Raw genomic sequence first — 22,417 nt, 5'->3', positions numbered from 1 at the left:
GTAGCCGGGGTAACAGTTAAACTCGATCAGCTGATGCTTTTCCGCCATCTTGCCGCAAACCAAACTGCGAAATCGCCGTGAAGTGTGCGAGTGTGGAGTCATACGTCAACTTCGCGATATGTTCGCTCCGCGACGTCGCGCCGCGATTCACGCACACAGTCTGGAGGGGGTTTTATGTTTAGTGTACGATTAAAGGCCCCAGTACACAATGGGCCATCGCCGGCCACTCCAAGGGATGCATTTATGCGTTAGAGGGAGCAAATGATATTGCTATCCCATTCTACCGCATGGCTGCGTCCCTTGGAGTGGCCGGCGATGGCCCATTGTGTACTGGGGCCTTAACAATGTGGCCCACCTTGCTGTAGCCATGTCGATAAAGTCATATCGATAAACTATCGACATTTCTTGCAATTTCAATTTTACTTCAAAGGTTTAACGATACCTAAAATGACCAAAAACGCTTTTATTCTTTATTGTGGTTATCAGATCACAATTTTATAGTCACGCTCCATCAGAGAACCAAGGGAAAGTTCAGATATTTAATTAAAATACATAAATACCTACTAAAATAGGTGTTTCGCAATAATTGAATTATTTTATTATATTATAATATATTCATTATCCATTAGCATTTCAATTATGCTTATGTTTAACGAAGATATTGAAGCTTCAATTAATCACTATTGCGTTCCGCTGTGTAGCGTTTATCGATATATAACATGATTAAAATCGACTTTTCACATCCCTAAAAGAGCACACATATACGTTTTTACGCAACATACACAACCTAGTTCTACCTAAAAAGGGGACACCTGGATTTGAAGTCCATCTTGTCAATAGTATGGTTGTCCTTTTTTGACAAACGGCATTTTTAAAAGAGCAAGGAGAGAGAAATGATACTAGTTGCTGCGCCGTCAAAGAGAACAGACAGCGTCGGGGCCTTGCATGGACCTGCGGGCTCAGCACGGTTCCATTATTATCGACTATCACTATGCGCGTCCCTTTCGCACTTACATACTTGTTAGAACGTGACAGGCATGGTGACAAGGGATAAAAACGCGACCGTGCTAAGCCGCCTGACTGTGACAGTACGGTAGTAACAGTGACATGACAGTAATGACATTTTTTTTTAAACATGTAAAGGCCAAAACAGGCGGGTATACTATACCGGACCACGTCTTGGTCCGGTCAGCACATAGAAGGTAGGATCGTATAGAAGTGGTATACGCGTGCCTCCGTGAGGGACAAAACATACGCAAATGCGACACTGTGATTGGTCGAATTTATTTGTTGCCCACCATTATCCATACTAAAAAAATGGTGGGGAACAAAAAATATGTGAGACTGTGATAAGGACAAACAATAATAGCGCTTTCTCTGCTACTCCTACTGAAAGATACATAAGACTATCCCGTTCTGTCAGTTATCCCCACCACTCATGCCCAATCCAGTTTAATACCAGATTCATGGGTCAGCATATCTCTTTCTCACTCACACTTATAGCTGCGTCCTTAACGAACGTACGGTACTATAGTAGATGGGCGTACTGGACCTCGTTGCTTTAACTTCTTTAACAACGGATTTTTTGAATCAAACCTGCAAATATACGGCAGTGTTTTTGTAGATCGACCTTTGTGATTGTGTAGTGTGGTAAGGCCCTAAATCTATTGTAATCCATGTTTACAAAGTTGGCTGTGATATTGGCATACATTACTTTTAAATGAATTATATTATGTATTTAGAGCGATATCAATGTCAAAAGCATATAAATAAATAAGAAGTAAAACACTTATTAGGTCACATTTATACCGTTCGGTCCGAAACTTTTCAACATTACGTAATCATTGCTGAAAAGCATAAACGTCGTAAACATTCAGGAATCGTAACCATTTCCGAGAATGCGCTACGTTTATCTGTCAAAGAGGCCGTGGTTGAAGTGGACAAAGATTTGGAGTCGTAATTTACAATATTTACCAACGATGTCTGCCAATTCGCCACCCGGGACCAGCGATGGTAGATATTTTTTCACCCATTTCTTGCAGGTACGCATAGGTTGAAGGTTAAAATATGTTATTGACTTTCAGGAGAAGACTCGTTAGATGCGTCGACCGTCCCGCCAAATCATATAGAAACTATGGGCGCCCGCCTTCGGGATTTGGATGTAGACTCTATCCGTAGATACTTGGCTCAAAAACTAGGTTTCTATGAGCCTACGGAGCCGGCGGCGCCGGTAGAAAAGGTTTTGGATGAAGTCAACCTAGACGGCATCATGAAATGGATCAAAGGATCGCGATGCAAAAACATTATAACATTGGCGGGAGCAGGCATTTCTACGTGTAAGTAACATTTTAATTCAATATGAATATTTAATTGAAGGGAATAATTTATGTAAATAAAATGCATCATGTTTACAATCGGTGACCAAAGTGGAATATTTTGGTTACCCACTGTTTATGTACAAAACAAATTCAAGGTCAATTAGTCTACGCGTCAAATATTATGGAATAGTCCAGTTAGATTAGATTGCAAGCATTTAGTTACTATTAAAGTATAGGCGATGTACAACATTAATTTATCTGACTTTTAATTGATTACTTTGAGTCATGTCTGTTATGAATCAGTCAAGCTTTTATTTATAGTGTAAACAACTTTATTTACGGTATTTGACACATTATGACTGACGTATATAGAGATGTAACTAACGCAAATCGATTGTCACAGCAAGCGATTACGATTGGATGGCACGTAGACTGAGGTATCGAATTGTGACGTATAATGAATTTTTATTTGAGATTTAAATAAAGCTAGAATTATATGGTTTTCCCGCAAGCTAAATGCATTTAATACACCGACCGAGTAGGTCGCACCCATTGTCAAAATTGAAACTAACTGGGGATCTATTTTAAAGTTTATTTATGTTATTTCTGTGTCAAATTTGTTGTCTGTTAAGTGACGATAAATATATCCATATTTACAGTTAATTATCCACCTTTTCCTTATTTTTATTAAAAGAAAAATGAAAAATTCATATCGATTTACTTAGACGACTACCGATTCATAACGGTGGTGTCCGGCCAACCCTAAAATTAAAAAAAAAAGACGTAGAACGTAAACGTTCGCAGTGCAGTTGTTTTCCTTTGTGATTTCAATGTGCAAGACATTTTACGTAGTGTTGCTGTAGTGAGTGACAGACGTCAAATACCGTAAATAACGTTGTTTACACTATAGGTAACTTCAATACTTAGAGCATTTAGTAACTGGAGACGCCTCGGCTGTCATTTTCTCTACAAAACAGTCTGCCGATTTTTGCAGGAGAGGGGCACGTCAAATGTATGGCTATTTGACATGGTTTGTATGTTACATACTAATAGCCATGTCAGATAAACGTCAGTCTATGCAAAAGTTTGCACAACTGTGCAAGGTTTTCAGCAGAGGGGTAACCTCTTAAAGTCGACTCCGGTTATTGACCGAAGCGAAGCGAAGGTCTACATTTTGACTCGGGCATTTTGCTTTCGTATGTCCGGATGTTCTCCTCTACAGGTCGCAATTCTTAACCGATTCTCGTGAAATTTTGTGACCGAATTTTATGACTAAATAAAAATTTTTTGTCAATCCGGTTTTTGGAAATTTTAAAAAATGGCGGAGTCGTGATACCTGGCGCCTAAACAAATAGTTGTATCTATATCATAAGAGTTTTTTCTTTTTGAGACATGTTTACAGAGTTAATAGCAAAAAATGCAGAAAAAAATTATCGCTGGTTTAGGCGGTATTTAGATATTTAGTTTTGTATTTCCGGATGTTCTCCTCTACAGGTCGCAATTCTTAACCGATTCTCATGAAATTTTGTGACCAGATTCTATGACTAAATAAATTTTTTTTGTCAATCCGGTTTTTGGAATTTTTTAAAAATGGCGGAGTCGTGATACCTGTCGCCTAAACAAATAGTCGTATCGATATCATAAGAGTTTTTTCTTTTTGATATATGTTTATAGATTAATAGGCCAAAAATTCAGAAAATTTGTATCACTGGTTTCGGCGGTATTTAGATATTTAGTTTTTACTTGAGAATGAGTAGCTAAATTTCGTCAGCTTTAGTAAGAACTATCATGGCGCATTTTGCAAACGTTCGCTTTTTTGTTTGCATAGGGAGGTCCCTGGTTCCATCCCCAGTAATTGTATGCTGCTACATAACTGTTTGTATTTTTTTATACTTAAATTTCGTATCAATTGTTGTTTTTTATTTTATTTTTTTATTTTGAAAAAATGAAAAAAATCGTATTTTTTATTTATCAAGCGCGGGCTAAGCACATTCGTTTATTTTTTGCAACAGATGATGGCTTTTTGCGCTTTAAAGAAAATTTGATTCTTGAATATACGGCGCCATACCTTTGGCCTATGCTCGTCTAGATGGCGACACCATTTTATATTTAACAATTTTTACTCATATCAGTAAAAGAACATGGGTCAAAATCATATGGCGTTCTAAAAATAAAAAAAATCATTTATCCATACATATATACATTTATTGATATTTTTTTTTCATTTTTATTTTAATCCTGTATCGAAAAATGGCAGTAAATTTACTGTGACTACAAAATTTAGTATGACAATAACCCTCTACTACATATAGGGACCGTGCGCGTTGGAGGGTCTGCCATCTTGTGGCCTGAATCGGAAACATGTACATTGCCAAAACAAGTTCTACCATCTACCGTTCTTGTAGGTACGTTTCCTTATGCATAGTAGGTTCTGTCATCTTGTGGGCTACATCGGAAGCATAAACGTCACATTTACGCCTCACGCCAAAAATCTGACGGCTCCTATGCTACCCCCTATAGTTCACGCACGCCCACTATAGGGACCGTGCGCGTTGGAGGGCCTGCCATCTTGTGGCCTGAATCGGAAACATATGTGCACATGTACATTGCCAAAGCAAGTGCTACCATCTACCGTTCTCGTAAGTACGTTTCCTTGTACATAGTAGGTTCTGCCATCTCGTGGGCTACATCGGAATCATAAACTACACATCTACGCTTCGCGCCAAAGATCTGACGGCTCCTGTGCTGCCCCCTATAGTTCATGCACGTCCCCTATACACTTTATTCTCTTTAGATTAGATATTTAAATTCTTACTCGAGAATAAGTAACCTAATTTCGTCAGCTCATCTAAATGCTATCATAGCGCAGTTGGAAAGACGCTTACAAGCAAGCATATGGGAATAGGTACCCGGTTCGATCCCCAATAAATGCAATTTTTTTTATTTTTTTTTGCACTTAAACATCGTATTGCTGATTGATCAAGCGAGCGCGAAGCGCGAGGTAAGCGTATTCGTTTGAGTTTTTGTTTGAACATTTTTTAGCGGTTTTAGTTCAAGGGCATGGCTGTTCCAGGAGTCAATTTCCACTTACGTTTATAGCATGGGCGGTCACCATCCATAAATCGCAGTGGTTAACATTGCCTAGGGCTAGAACTAGCTGTAGGTTGCTCGTACGTTGCGCTTTCCCGGGCTCAAAGTCTAACTAACAATAATGTTAGTTAGACAATAATGTTAGTTAGACTTTGAACCTTTTAATTTGGATCGCCTCGTTAAAATGGCCCATAATTTCCGCAAATCATTTTTTCTTCGAGGCAATTACTCCGTTCTCATTTTTTCCCAGTGGAATTTCTTCGCTTTATTTAATTTTTCGTGTACATTTTTTCATAAACTAAATTTTCCTTTTCTCAATTTATTCCCTTTTCTTTTTAATCCCAGTAGTAGTTAAAATAACCAGTAGGTTTTTTTTTCATTAACTAAATATTCTCTATCTCCATATTTTCTCTTTTTTTTAAATTTAGTGGTAAAAATAACCAGGTTTTTTTCAAATAGGTAGGTTAGGGTTATTTTTTTTGATGACCGTATAAACGAAACTGCTCCCAGAGATAGGTAGGTTAGGGTTATTTTTTTTTGATGACCCTAAAAACGAAACTGCTCCCAGAGATAGGTAGGTTAGGGTTATTTTTTTTTTGATGACCCTAAAAACGAATCTGCTCCCACAGATAGGTATGGTTAGAGTTATTGGCTGACAGCGTTTGGTTTTTTACTTGTAGTTTTTTAGATTATGTTTTAATTTTAGTGTTTTTGATATTTGTTGTATGTGAAATACCTACAAGTAACAAATATAATTACTACACTATTAACATACAGTAACAAGAAAATATTATCCTAGATATTTAAAAGAACGAAAACTATAAGGAAAAGATTAATTTAAAAATATTAAAAATAGGCGATTGCGGAAGAAAACCATTGGGAAAATATGGGAACGGAGTAATTGCTACCGAGAATGAATGATTTCGGGAAATTATGGGCAACGCAAAATATGAGAACGGAGTAATTGCCTCGAAGAAAAAATGATTTTCGGAAATTATGGGCCACGCTCGCGCACGAAGCAGTTTACAGTACGGTTACCATCAGTTTGTCACTGACATATACGCCGTCGAGAACGTAATTTACTTTCTATACATCTCGCTCGCACTCGCATATTAGTGCAAACGGGATGTATAGAAAGTAAATTACGTTCTCGACGGCGTTTATGTCAGTGACAAACTGATGGTAACCGTACAGGTTAATTCAAAGGTAATGTTGGTTTCCTAACATAGGTAGAGTTAGACCAAGAAAAGTCTGCAGAGATTTTGACACTGGCACAAATAACATTGGCACTGCGTGTGCTGTCAAAATCTCTGCAGACTTTTCTTGGTCTAACTCTATCCACTTTTCTATACAATTAGTATGGCGACGTGTATACTTAAGGGGCATCGACCGTACACTGACATCGGGATGATATTTTTATCATGTTATTTAGTAGTCATCGTGCGTCTCGCTTGCGCCAATACATGTACGGACAAGAACGAGTGAAATGCACGATAACTAAATGACATCAGTTAGATGTCTTTCTGATATCAGTGTATGTTTGAATTGGCCTGTTAGCCAAAAATTGTTTCGTATGTCCATATGTTCTACTCTACAGGTCGCATTTCTAAACCAATTCCCGAATTTTGTAAGCAATTGATAGTTAAGTTTTTATGGTAAAATTAGATTCTCTAAATTCTTCAAAACAACGGAACCATACATTTATTCAGTTTTAAACTCTGCTCGCGAGGTCTACAGCTCACAGAGCCACTAGTTAATAGCTCTAATAGTTTCAATATAAAATAATTAAAAAGTTTTGTAATGATGTGCCAAATATACCGATTAACTTATCGATACCTTTGGGTTCAATTGGCGTAAAGGACAAAATGCTACTTTTCAGGAGACTCGAAAAACTGCGATTTTTTTTTTAATTTTGATATATTTTTGCTGTTTATGGAGCTATATTTTTGACGTGTATTAGAAAAGTACTCAAAATGTTAGTCTATTTAACCTAAATTAGCAATCACGTCTATAAATTAAATAGGAAAGAAGTTAATGTCCTTTAAAATTGGTCAAAAACAGTATCAATGTCCTTTGAATCTTGTTTATTAAGGGGTCGTAAGTGACGTTCTCAGACTATTTTATTCCAAATTTGGGGTGTATTAGTTACCAGCCACGGTACACATGTTAACTGTTTTCAGCATAGTTTACTGTTACGAAGCTTAATAATGTATTAAATGGTAGTTAAATATGCTAGGTATATCCCGATAACAGTTGTTATTAATATTTTTCTGATAATACAGTAAAAATAAAGATAACACAATATTTTTAACCAATTATATGTATAATAAAAAATAATTAAATGCTCAAAAAGTTGCTAATATTCGGGAATGAAGATAAAGTAAACGTCCCAGTGCTTAACACTAGCCGCCTTATATTATAACAATCATAACATAACAGCTTTTAATCATAACAAGGGAAGTATTAGATCCGCTAACTATGATTAGAATTAGCATATCAAGCATTTGGACGTTTACTTAGTGAATAAACGTCCAAAGACTATAATTCAATACAGTAAGTTGTAATAGGTAATAATACTGTTTCAATATTTCAAGATCTCTTATTTCAAAATACGATACATCAAGATATTTAATCTAAAAGCATTATTAATTCCTAATCAAGTTACTCAAGTAGTAATTTCTGTGTTATTTAGTCCCCGTTACCTATAGCTGCATTAATTTCTTATTTCAAACTTCCTAATCAAGTTACTCAAGTAGTCATTTCTGTGTTATTTAGTCCCCGTTACCTATAGCTGCATTAATTTCTTATTTCAAACACTTAAAAATATAGTTAGAACGATTATGAAATAATTAAGTAAATGAATTAATTAAAACCGATTCGCTTATTAAGTATTAATTACCACTTCGTTCAGATACGTTTCAAGCTTTCTAAAGTGCTTAAAACGATTTTTTTTTTCAACGAGTTATTGTAGCCGAGCTCAAGGAATGATACAAATAATTAAATTACGCACAAGCAACCACTTCCACCGCTCAGGGACGGATAATAAACAGTCATAACATAAGTAACATAACCCTGCGCTGGTCAAGCTGCATGCCCAATGAGAATCGGGATAGTGAGGCGATGGGCAGTCGCTGATACACCTGTCTCGTTCTCCTAATCAACAAGAAATGCGAATCGGATAGGTACAGAGTGTATTATGCACAGGCTAGTACGTTGTCGCAGGACTATAAGAGATTCCACTGCGAGTAAAACAATGATAGTTGCGGAAAAAACACTGAGCTGAGGTTACATTTTACATTACATTTTAGTAGTAAAGGACCCATAAAACGATTTATTTATTTGGCATTATAGACCTTTACGCCTTTGAACAAAGATAACAGCGGAAAAATATCTTAGCGTAAATGCTTTCAAATTTAAGGGCAAACATTACAGGCCGAGCCACACCGGCTGCGTGTGCAGCACACTGCGTGGCGTGCGCTGCGTGACGTGCGCAGCACCCCTGTCACACCGGGTGACGCGCACGTCACGCAGCGCACGCCACGCAGTGTGCTGCACACGCCACGCAGGCGCACGCTGCAGCTCAGTCATGCGTGCAGTAAAATAAAATACTCCTGCGACAGTACCTACATTACGTTATTATAACTCCCGTTGCAAATGGAAGCAGCTCACCTAATGCCGCATTGCAATTAGAGGAAAAAAATGTCTCATATTTGAATCGAGATAATTGAGAGTACGTAATATTATTCACCGACGCACAATAGTTCACAATACAACAACCTTGTTTTCCAATAGTATCGTTAATACCTAACATCGATTTGTTTCCACAGGCCAAATAATTTTTTTATAAGACGTATTTTTGTGCTATGTTGTAAATATACATTCGTATTGACGAACATATTGAATTAGTTTTTCTTTTATCACTGAATTATATTAAAAACCAGCACGCGCACTGGCCGAGTTGTAAGGCCGAGCCACACCGGCTGCGTGTGCAGCGCAGCACACTGCGTGGCGTGCGCTGCATGATGTGCGCAGCACCCCTGTCACACCGGGTGACGCGCACGTCACGCAGCGCACGTCACGCAGTGTGCTGCGCACGCCACGCAGGCGCACGCTGCAGCTCAGTCATGCGTGCAGTAAAATAAAATACTCCTGCGACAGTACCTACATCATGTTATTATAACTCCCGTTGCAAATGGAAGCAGCACACCTAATGCCGCCGTTGCAATTAGAAGAAAAAAATGTCTCATATTTGAATCGAGATAATTGAGAGTACATAATATTATTCACCGACGCACAATAGTTTACAATACAACAACCTTGTTTTCCAATAGTATCGTTCCCACAGGCCAAATATTTTTTTTATAAGTCGTATTTTTTTGTAATCTTTGTGCTATGTTGTAAATATACATTCGTATTGACGAACGATTTGAATTACTTTTTCTTTTATCACTGAATCCATATTAAAAACCAGCACGCGCACCGCCCGAGTTGTAAATAAATACAAGCGAGCTGCGCGTGTACACGCACAACACCTATGCAGCTCCGAGCTGTGCGTGTCCGAACCTGCTCGGTTCGCCCTCTCATAGCGAACGCAGTTAAACACAACGTCATCACTGCACGCAGCGAAGCGACGTTGCCGCTCCGCTGCGTGGACGCGTGCACGCAGCACGCAGCCGGTTTGTCTCGTCGCAGCTGCGTTGTGTGCAAGTCACGCGTACGCGCACGTCACGCACAGGTCACGCAAGCGGTGTGTCCTCTCTTATGAGTTTTCGTATTCTACAACGCAGCGGGACGCGTACGTGCACGTGCACGTCTACGCACACGCATCCGGTGTGGCTTGGCCTGTAAATAAATACAAGCGAGCTGCGCGTGTACACGCACAGCACCTATGCAGCACCGAGCTGTGCGTGTCCGAACCTGCTCGGTTCGCCCTCTCATAGGGAACGCAGTTAAACACAACGTCATCACTGCGCGCAACGAAGCGACGTTGCCGCTCCGCTGCATGGACGCGTGCACGCAACACGCAGCCGGTTTGTCTCGTCGGAGCTGCGTTGCGTGCAAGTCACGCGTACGCGCACGTCACGTACACGTCACGCAAGCGGTGTGTCCTCTCTTATGAGTTTTCGTATTCTACAACGCAGCGGGACGCGTACGTGCACGTGCACGTCTACGCACACGCATCCGGTGTGGCTTGGCCTTACATTATAGTAATAAATGTCCCAAGAAACGATTTATTTGATATTATTCACCGCTACGTCCATGTTATTTGTTTTAAATTTAGAGTTTAGAAACTAACTTGAGGTAGTAAAAGACACAAGTATTAGAAAAGTCCTTTACAACCTTGTTCGCTTCTTATACTTATAGAAAAATATTTTTAGAGCGGATCGTAAAGGGCAAGTACAATAATATCAATAGTAAAATATGTCCTTTACAACCATCTTGACCATACGATATGAAAAATCATTAAGACAAATGAAGGGCTTAAAGGACGACAAAAGACATGTAAGTTATTTACAACAATATTCTACGATCTAATCGGTAATCTTTACGATTATATGACACGCCCCTTGAGCTAAGCTGTTTTTGCAAAATCGTAGTAAAAAATTTGGTTGTAAAGGCCACATTTTAAGAGATTTTAACTATACAGAACGATAGCGCTTGGAATTCTGAACAAAACTGTATAACTCATTTTCGCCAAAATGTCCTTTACGCCAATTGAACCCAAAGGTATCGTTATGTTAGTGATTTTTTTATTAAGTCATGGTGTTTAAATACACATGTTGCAGACATCCATACATCCATCCAATACATCTTTATTTGATAATTAAAATTTTTATGCATTGTACTAAAACGGTAATAAGGAATAATATTTTTTTATTTAAATTCAAATTTGTTTTTTCATTCATAAGTGCATTATAATATAGTCCAGGTCTTTCCCTAACTAATTTCAAAAGTATTGTCCCTTTTATAAGAAAGCATGCAAAACTATATTTGCAAAACTGATTTATTAGACGTAACTAAAATTATAATAAAAACTAATAAAATTACGTAATAAAAACTAACGATGTAACTAAAATCGCATGCGAGTTCGCGCACCGTCTAAATCAGCCCTTAAAGCCTACTAGTTTTTTTATGGTAAGCACTACAAGTTTAAATTTCAAAGCCTGCGAGGAAGTTAAAAGAAATTGTATATAAATTTTAAACATCATATTTTCTTCCAGCGGCCGGAATCCCAGACTTCCGGAGTCCAGAAACGGGTCTCTACCACAACCTGCAGAAATACAACCTCCCTGAGCCGCAGGCTATTTTTGAAATCAACTTCTTCCGGCAGAACCCCAAACCTTTCTTTCTGTTAGCCAAAGAGCTGTTTCCGGGAAGCTTCAAGCCCACTGTGTCACACTATTTCATCAGGCTTTTACATGAGAAAGGTATGTTTATTTTTTAAATCCTTATCATCAAAATTTTTAAAGGAAAGAACCAGACAAGTGCCTGTGGGACTCGCCCACCGAGGGTTCCGTAGTTTTTAGTATTTGTTGTTATAGCGGCGTATCACGGTTCTTGCGTTACAGCCTGATGACAGACAGACGGGCAGTGGAGTTTTAGTAATAGGGTCCCGTTTTTACCCTTTTGGGTAGGGAACCCTAAAAATACAAAACATATTTGTAAGTATCTTAAGAGGAAAGGGGACAACGTCCCGTTCCATTCCCCCTCCTCTTTTGAGATTTAGTTTCCCAACCTTTCCCCCAAAACTATAAAATTTCTGAAAATGCGAGTTTTGTGAAAAATATTTGATATTTAATCTGGGCTTGGTAAGTTTGAAAAAGGAAAAATGAGTGGTTACAGCCTTATGAATTATCCTGTAACATCGTATTTTCACGGACACGCACGAACGTGTTATTATGCTATTTCAAAAAGTACTGAGGTTGACTTAAGAGCCCATCAACGTGCACACTAGCGCCACTGCTAAATAATCTTGATTATTTAAAACGAAATATATTTAAACAAGGAGGCCGCTACGTACTGTATTTTGTATTTAAGTACCTTTTGAATACATCAAACTAGTTTTTATGTTGCTGGATTCGTCGATCTATGAACTCAAAACAAAAACGGACGTTTTAACTTTGGACGCATAGATTGACGCATCCAGCAACATAAAAACTAGTTTGATGTATTCAAAAGGTACTTAAATACAAAATACAGTACGTAGCGGCTCCCTTTTTTAAATACCTATCTTTAAATTTAAATAATCACGATAATTTAGCAGTGGCGCTAGTGTGCACGTTGATGGGCTCTGAAGTTGCATGACAAATACGAACGTTTCCTAGAAAATATGATAGCAAAGGATTGTTCACTATATCTGTTCATACAAGTGTACTTTTAAAAGATTATAAAAAATTGCAGGTCTTCTCCTCCGCCACTACACTCAGAACATCGACACCCTAGAGCGCGGCGCCGGTCTGCCAGAGGAGAAGTTAGTGGAAGCCCACGGGACCTTCTACACGTCGCACTGCATCGACTGCAGGAAGGAGTACCCGCTTGAGTTCATTAAAGGTATCATCAACCATACTGTGAACTGACAATTCGTAAACCTTATTACAAAATGCATAAGGTCCACCGATGGACAGTTAACGAGTTTTGCTGTTTGTTATACTCACACCACATGTACCGGATGAAACAACGCACCAAAAGTATTTGCCAACCGGGAACACCATCCCAAATTGGGATATATCTCTACAGTTAGCGTATGTTACAAAAATTTACCAGTATTTTAAAATACCTAATTATTTCCACAGAGCATATATTCTCGGACCAAATCCCCATCTGCACCGCTTGCCCTGGCGTAGTTAAGCCTGACATCGTATTCTTCGGGGAGAGCCTGCCGGACCGCTTCCAAGACTGCCTGCAGGAGGACTTCCAGCACTGCGACATGCTCATCATCATGGGCTCCTCGCTGGAGGTGCAGCCGTTTGCTTCCCTCATCGACATGTGAGTGTCAGATCTGTAGTGATGACATAGTGTACGGAGAGAGGCTGCCTGGCTCCAGAACTGTCTTCAGGAGTCTTCATAGAAATTTGACGTTTATGATGATGCTTTCAAACTGTGAGCATAGAAAGTCTATGCAGAATTAGTTTCATCTGACTCCAGCTCTGCTACATACAAGGGCGCCATCTAATTATTAAGTTCCGTAATACAAGTTGTTCAGTATATGTTTTGAATAGGGGATATTACTGCAATGTTCTGCTGCCAGAGTGTAGCACTACCGACTCAGTAAATTCATAGACTAACTTATACATACTGTGCCTTTAACTGTTTTTTGACAAGTTTTCACTGACAATAAAATATGACATTGATGCATCAAGGCGGTTTGTTAACAAGGGCCTACCGGTAAACGCGAAAATCGAAATTTATTTATCTGCCTCTTTATCGCTCGAATATGCAAGAGTGATAGAAAGATTAGATAACGAAATCTCGATTTTCTTGTTTCGCGGTAGGCCATGTGATTGACGTGACGTGTGATGTGTCAATGTGGTTTGTTTACTGTATGTGCCACAAAGGTGCCACCTACGCAGAGCTTCGCCTAATATTCCCTATTATTCACTTCGCAGAGTATATGGCTAAGGGTAAACAATTCATATTTTATTTTGTATTATAAATTATAGATTTAGATTTAGATAGATTTAGATATTTATTCTCATAATATTAAATTACATTATAAATTATGCTAGACTAATCTACACGAATTTATATTATGATCGTCATTCATATTTACATAATATTATTTAATACATACAAATAAAAAAAATTCTTGCAATAATTAATCTTATGTCAACAATTTATCCATTCATGTCAAAACAAAATACGGTAATAACTTAGTACGAGTATCTCTTAATGATCGTCATGTTCTAAATAAAATACTAGGTACATATTACAATATACATAAATCAATAACTGAGAACATGTCAAATTTATACGATTCAATTTTCAATTTAAAATGTCAGGGTCATATACTCATTTACAGAATAAAGTGGATTATCCAATAAAAGGACTCTCAGTTGACGTTCAAATGTTTCGTCAGATGTTTCCGTTCGTAATTCAGCGGGTAGACGCTCGTAGTATGTCGGGCCGATTACTCGCGGGTTTTTGCATGAAAGTGCCATAATCTATAATTATAATCTTTAATTTCTTATGATACAGCAATATTTTTTCGAAAAAACGTTGCGAGTTCCGTCGAAAGTCGCGCATTATGTACACATTCAGCATTACACCCACACTCGTTATAAAACCGTTTCCCTGCAGGGTCCCCGACTGGTGTCCGCGGCTGCTCATCAACCGCGAGAAGGCGGGGCTGCGCTCGCCGCTGCTGCGGCTGTGGGGGCTGTCGTCGGGCGGGCTGCAGCTGGACGCCGACGCCACGAGGGACGTGGCGCGGCTCGGGGACTGCGACGACGGCTGTCGGGAGCTGGCCGAGAAACTCGGCTGGGGGGTGAGTCATTCATTGTGGCTATTACTTTTAAAATCGTAGCGTGTCGCCAATTATATTACTGCGAAGATGGCACGTGCGTAATGGTCTAAGATCCGAGATATATGGTCGACCTTCACCAATCTGTCTGACGGATGAAACTATGAAAATATGAAAGGAAATATGTTCCAGAACATAAATAAATAGGGTTGCCTAAAAAAATATGGTCAAGGCTAATTTAATTAATTTTTGAATAAAAATTTTTTTCGTCAAATTTCACCGATTTGTCTGACGAACGAAATAAGGTTCAATGGAAAGTATACAACTTGTACAACATCAATCAACTAGGTTGCCTATCTTTTTCCGGTCACTATTATGTGGTTGCTGTATTTAAACAGGTGATTTTATATCGATAATTTCACTCATCTGTCTGACGCTTGAATTATACATCAACTTGTTGATAATTTTATTGGAAATACAATGGTATAGGGTTGCCTACGAAAATCCGGTCACAAATAAGGGTTGCCAGGCTTTTAAATAAAATAAGAAGGGAAGACTTTTGGCGATAAGTCATAAACGGCATAAGGTTACAATGACTAAGTTTAAAATACACACACAAACTAGACACTATTCAGCATTCAACAAAGGTATTAAAATTAATTTAAACGGGTTACCTACGTATTTATTAAGTCTTCGAATATACGAAGATCATCGAAACGTGTTGAGCGTTTATTCGACTTAATTATATATATGTGAGTAACCCGTTTAAAATAATTATAATATGTTATTTATTGCTCACAAGTAAATAATGAGTATTTCATGAGTTCACTGTTCATCATGTTCGTCATGATGACTAGATAACTATACACGTAAATAAGTTGTAAATTTGTTTTCAGGAGGAACTTCAAGCCCTCGTAGCATCCGAGCACGCCCGGCTAGAGCTGGCAGGCTCGCTGTCCGCGCCGCACGCCCCGCACGCCTCGCACGCGCCGCACGCTCCGCACGTACCGCACGCTCCGCACGCCTCGCACGTCCCGCACGCTCCGCACGCCTCGCACGTCCCGCACGCCTCGCACGCCCCGCACGCGCCGCACGTACCGGAGCCGGGCGTCAGTTCACCGCTAGACCCTAAACTGTGAGCATTAAGCTAACGTCTGGTGTATGTCGAATACTTTATCGCCGCCACAATGTTCCTTACGCTCCTGAATGTGGATGCGCGTGTAAATTTTCATATAGTTGAAATTTTCTGAGGTGATTTTTTTCGGCTTAGCCTTCATCTGTTGAATAGAAGGCATTGTTTAGCTACAGAATCCGTCAAGATTGACAAGCAACGAGCCCGTTCAAAAAGCAATTTTACCGGCCTGTTTTTATGGTTCAAAATGTATCTCATTCGGAGACTACTCAACACGGATACGATCTTGGACAAAAAATCATAAATGAGATATTTTTTGCGATCGTCCAATCATTATTATTACTTTTGCGCAAGTTTGATTGACCAAAAGAAATATAACAGATAAATATTGAGTAAATACGCCATAAAACTACAAAAATTATAATATTAAATTACTTTCGCCCATTGATTTTAATAATAGATAATAGTCCTTTTATAAGCTGAAAAGCAATTCATTCTGGCAATAAACAGTGCTCGCGAAGAAGTAGCTGTACAGTGTGTGTAGTGCATAATTGATTACCATCGTATTTTCTCGGAAACGTTTCGTATTTGTCATGCTACTTCAGTCAACCTTAGTACTTTTTGCACTGAGACTGACTGAAATAGCAAGACACGTTCGTACGTTTCCGTGAAAATACAAAGGAAAATAATTATGCACTACTGTATTGCAAAAGTTCATGTGTAGTGAACACAAATCGTATAAAAGGTCATGCGAAATGAATGACGGATAAATAATCGAAATCAAATATTTGCGATATAGCAAGATGGGAAAACTCTGAACCCATACCATCCTGACTATGGAAAATGAATACAGATGTAGTAGATACTTATTTTCCATCGTATTTTTACGGAAACGTACGAACGTGTCTTGAAGTAGCATGACAAATACGAACATTTCAGAGAAAATACGATGGTAAACAATTATGCACTACATCTACATCTGTGCACTAATGCAATGTTATTTTGGTCGTTTATGATAACAATTTTCTCATCTGTGTTAAGTTCTTGTTTAGATGAAATATATTTATTTACTTGTTGACTTAAATTACTCATTATTGTATGAATAAAATCAAATTTATTTTCGGGTGTGGTTTGCAAAGTGTCGTGTCGTCATTATCACCAATATTTGGCCAAATCACGGTAACAAAATAAATAAAAAATAGAAAATATAAATACAAAATTCTTTTAGCGGATGGAGCAAAGAATTGCCTGTGTTGTGATGTGAAATGGTAATTGTTTCAGCGTTTTTTTATTAATTGAGTAATATCGTCACTTTGTTGAACTGAATTTAGAATCATTTTTTTCATAAAAACAAAAGTTGCGATCAATTCATTTTTCGAAATGAATTGATCGCAACCTTTGTTGTAACTTAGAATTACTATTTTTTTTGCAATAATTTCATTAATTGACCAATTATAAGCCTTTACACGATGGCATAAGGTTTATTAATGGCCACTTAAACGCGTCTTCGTGGACTGGTAGACAATTAAAAGTCAAGAAATGCATAATTTATTTATATCAAAAATATTAGAATTAAGTACTTATTTAGTCACCTTTGCTATAGCACTAGGAGTTTATTCGGAATAATTTTACTCGGCGACATTAAAATCATAAAACTTAGGAACAGGCGGGTCAATGGACGAAATTCTTCGCGCTTATCGTCCTTACTTTAACACATTCATTGTCAGTAAGTGCTACGGGTTACGCTCGTAGCGCGTAGCCACAGTTTCGCCGTATGGAGCGCGTAGTCGCTACGAAGAGTGTACCCGACAGTCGGGTTCTTGGCGCTGAATGTGTAAAATAGAAGCATAGTTTAATTACTAGCTTAGGCATATTTAAATATGTCGCTCCGCTCGCCGTGGTATGTCATGGACTCAGTGTGTTTAAAGCCTTTCTTTCATCTTAGCGTATATCCCGGTTAGGTGTCATCCATAAATTACATCACGCCCCCCCTCCCCTCCCCTTCCTTGTCACATTTGGCCTGGTTTGACGTTAGGGAATGCAAATCGGTTATTTTTTGTATGGAAATAACCGCGGTTTCGGTTAATAACCGATAATTTCCATACAAAAAATAACCGAAAATAACCGATTTGCATTCCCTATTTGACGTCACATATTTGTAAATTTTGCTTTCCACGAAATCAGCATATAGAAGTTTTATGACACGAAACCGATGAATAATAAATTTTACGAATAATAACGAGATATCGTTTCAAAAACTGGCCTATTTAGTTGTACCGTGAATACATCAAAAAATCCAAACAATTTTTGGCTACAAGTGAAGTTAAAGTAACGTCACAAAGTTTGTGTCCTCTCCCGTGTCACAACATGTCACATTTTCTGGACCCCCTAAACGTGTGTATATGTAATTAATGGATGGTCCCTTACAACCCAAGCTACTGTTTTGGAATCCAGGGTCCGCTAAGTATGTGATTCGCCTATGTCATGATAATAGTGCCTCGTAGTATAACTTTAATTTATTTTATTTTAGGACATTGTTTTAATAAGCCCGCTTTTACCATCCCACTAACCCGGGGTTAACCGGTTAAACCGTTAACCCAGTGTCAAATTGTACTGGTAACCATGGCAACTCCAGGTTTAACCGGTTAACCCCGGGTTATAGGAATGGTACAAGTGGGCCTAAGTGTTTTTCTCAGTTTTAATATTGGACGAGAAAATAATTAATTTTATGAAATATTTATACTGTTTGGAGTTTGAAATAATTCTAAATTGCAATTAGGGGTTTTAGACCAGAGGTATACAGATGGAGTGCATAAATGTTTTCCTTTTTTCTCGGAAACGTTCGTATTTGTCATGCTACTTCAGTCAACCTCAGTACTTTTTGTACGTACTGACTGAAATAGCAAGGCACGTTCGTACGTTTACGAGAAAATACGAAAAAAAAAATTATGCACTACGTCTGTACTTCACTGCGGAGTAACGGTGATCCGTTCGTCAACCGTGGTTGGTGCAACTGGTCCTTATAAAAAAATTGTTGTATGCCAAAATGCTTTGTTTTACTTTTGTTGTTTTTTTGTATAAATTATATCACAAAACTGATGTAATCAAATATCTTATGATGCAGATGTGTATGTATACTATTATAATTATATCTAAGATGTGTATAATTAATATATATTATGAACATGGAATTGATAGCTGTATTTACTGTATCCTGGCCCTTTTAAATTAGTAGTGCTTAAATAAGTCATACTTAGATATAAACTTCGTATATATTCTCTAAGGGCCACTTGCGCCATCCAGGGTTAGCCACTAACTCGGGGTTAACTGGTCAAACCCGGAGTTGGGCATTTCTATTTTTCTATTTAAAGTTGTACGGAACTTGCATTTTAGATTTTAATTTTTTAGGGTTCCGTACCCAAAGGGTAAAACGGGACCCTATTACTAAGCTTCGCTGTCCGTCCGTCTGTCACCAGGCTGTATCTCACGAACCGTGATAGCTAGACAGTTGAAATTTTCACAGATGATGTATATCTGTTGCCGCTATAACAACAAATACTAAAAACAGAATAAAATAAAGATTTAAATGGGGCTCCTATACAACAAACGTGATTTTTGACCAAAGTTAAGCAACGTCGGGAGTGGTCAGTACTTGGATGGGTGACCGTTTTTTTTTTTGCTTTTTTTTCGTTTTTTTTTTGCATTATGGTACGGAACCCTTCGTGCGCGAGTCCGATTCGCACTTGCCCGGTTTTTTATATTATTTCCACTCAAATCACGAGCTCTTTCGATCCTAATACGAAAACAGTGTCCCCAAAATTTCATATAATTTTTTTTGTCCGTTTTGTTACGGTCATAGAAGATGTATAGAAAACCGCAACCAAATGGACCAAAAATTTTGGGGATACTTTTTTGCTCAGTAAAAATGGAAAAAGCTCGTGATTCCGAGTAGAAATAATATAAAAATTCCCAATTCTAACACAAATAGTTTTGGTACAACGTTAAATAGATATGCCCAGTTACCAGTACAATTTAACCCTGTGTTAACGGTTAACTCCGAGTTAGTGGCTAACCCTGGATGGTGCAAGTGGACGTAATACTATTTGCCTATCTTCAAAGCAAGAGTTAAACTGAATTATTATTAAAGAGTCTAAAGCCTTGACAATAGTGTAATATATCTGATGGCGACAGTACATCCATCTTGTTCCCAGGACTCTGAACCGGTTTTTTTTATATCTTAAAACAACCCAATATTTTTAATTATTTCATGCTCTTTCCGTAGGACTGAAATACGTATTAGGTAACGACTTCGTATTATTAGATTGAACCATCAAAAATGAAATAATAAACCAAAGAACGAAAAAGAACATATTAATACCGGTATTCTTTGTATGAAGAAAAAAACCGGTTCTGAGCCTTGCTTGTTCCACCATATGTTTTTGCTGAAGCTTATCAAGTGTGTAAATAATATAAGGGCCACTTGCAACATTCCACTAACCCGGGGTTAACCGGTTAAACCTCCCAGTGTCAAATTGTACTGGTAACCATGGTAACTCCATGTTTAACCGGTTAACCTCGGGTTAGTGGGATGGTGCAAGTGGCGCTTATACATATAACTGTAATTATATTCTCATTTGAATATGTAATAGATGTGGTCGTGTATGTTGTGCTAGTTTTGCTATTTTTCCTATCTTCCAAAAAGGGTCAATCAATATATTATACTTATTAGCGAATTGTAAATTGATATACTGGGGAATGCTCGACCCATTATGAATCTTTGTCAAAAGAATGTCAACATTGTCTGGCGGATTTGCAGTGTTGGCCGCTTTAGGCCCCAGGCCCTGTAGTAACTACTAGCCGCCCCTTTCTCAGCACCCATCTATACAGGGTGGCTATAAAATAACTACATTCCCGTTACATGTTTTGTGGTTATACAGAGCAATTTTTACTATGGGTCCAACCCCGAAACCGCGAAAAAAAATTGGCTGTTTCATACATTTTGGCTCGGCCATTTTCTATGGAAGGGTAAATTTTTTTGTCGCGATTTCGGGGTTGGTCCCATAGTAAAAGTTGCTCAGTATAATCCCTAAACCTCCCTGGGCACGGGAATGCAGTTATTTTTTAGCCACCCCTAATATCTTGCCGCTCTAAGCCCGGGCCCACTGGGTCTTAGGACAAATCCGCCACTGAACATTGTCAACTCTGCAAGAAACAGCTGAGCGGGTGTGAGATGTTCTAAATGAACTATGTATTAAAGTTATTAATATTATACTCTCTTAATAATATATCTTAAGATGTGTTAAGATAATTCTGAACACCCCCCGCTTAGTTTTGCTGCTAACTACAGTTAAGACCGATGTGGAGAAAACCGGACTACAAAATGTATTGCAGGTAAGACCGTCATAGGACAAGAACTCGTATACGTTCGTCGCTCAGGGTGGTATTCCACCTGTACAATTTCTTTGTCCAATGTCATTGCGTCGCACTCTCTCATTAAGCAAAATGTGAGACGCAATACAAATTGGACAAAGAAAATGGATAGGTGGAATACTCGGACACAGAAAGGAAGTTTTACTCCTGCTCTACCGACCTTCTGTAACGGAGTATGTGTACAAATGCAGGAGTTAAAAGCGACGCAAGAGCTTGTAGACGGTCTTCCCTTAATAGACGGTCTTCTCCCCATTTACCTTATTTTAAGAAGTTTGATCTATATTTATTTCTTCCTTTTTTCATCCTTATTGATTATTTTTGTAGCACAATAAATCTTGGGTTATTCCCACTAGTTACCACCAAGTTGTTACCAGTGGTAACTACTGGGATTTTTTTTCCCACCTTTTACCACTGGTAACTACTGGGAATAAAAATTCCCAGTAGTTACCACCAACTCGGTTTAGTGGTAACTACTGGGAATTTCTATTCCCAGTAGTTACCACCAAAATTTTGTTAGAGTTAAATACTAATAAAAACACTATAAATAGTATAGTATAAATATATAGAGTAATTTAATAAATAATTATAAGTCGATTAGTGTTTTAGTAAACTCCCTTGAAAGTGACCAAAAATATTGAAACAGTTTAACCGGTACTAGTACAAAAACTATGATATATGTACTTAAGGATAAATTTAATAATCCATTTAGATGATTTTTCAAGTGATTTTATTAGGTTATTCAAAATAACTCTATTTGTACCTACTGTTTTTATTAGTATTTAACACTAACGAAGTTTTGGTGGTAACTACTGGGAACAAAAATTCCCAGTAGTGACCACTAACCCGAGTTGGTGGTAACTACTGGGAATTTTTATTCCCAGTAGTTACCAGTGGTAAAAGGTGGGAAAAAAATTCCCAGTAGTTACCACTGGTAAAAACTTGGTGGTAATGGTAACTAGTGGGAATAACCCTAAATCTTGAATATGG

The 22,417-nt window shown here is 38.1% G+C and overlaps 1 protein-coding gene and 2 long non-coding RNA genes across 3 annotated transcripts in view; 1 reads left to right on the top strand and 2 right to left on the bottom strand.

Moving 5' to 3' along the window:
* Positions 1–22,417, bottom strand: part of LOC134799164 (uncharacterized) — a 313,576-nt gene that overhangs the window by 8,699 nt on the left and 282,460 nt on the right. The window lies entirely within an intron of this gene.
* Positions 1,810–19,195, top strand: LOC134799114 (NAD-dependent protein deacetylase sirtuin-2-like). The gene is made up of 7 exons (XM_063771513.1): positions 1,810–2,013; positions 2,085–2,336; positions 11,630–11,836; positions 12,810–12,959; positions 13,202–13,394; positions 14,706–14,892; positions 15,765–19,195. Exons 1-7 carry the CDS (start codon positions 1,899–1,901, stop codon positions 16,005–16,007), a joined length of 1,347 nt encoding a protein of 448 aa, XP_063627583.1. The 5' UTR covers positions 1,810–1,898; the 3' UTR covers positions 16,008–19,195.
* On the bottom strand, positions 19,051–21,950 carry LOC134799172 (uncharacterized). Its single transcript, XR_010145344.1, has 2 exons — positions 21,902–21,950; positions 19,051–21,848 (listed from the first exon to the last, which is right to left on the bottom strand). It is a non-coding gene; the product is annotated as an uncharacterized LOC134799172 (long non-coding RNA).

This window comes from Cydia splendana, chromosome 18 (genome assembly GCF_910591565.1).
Source record: "Cydia splendana chromosome 18, ilCydSple1.2, whole genome shotgun sequence".
NCBI lineage: Eukaryota > Metazoa > Arthropoda > Insecta > Lepidoptera > Tortricidae > Cydia > Cydia splendana.
This window is presented reverse-complemented; position numbering and strand designations above follow the sequence as displayed.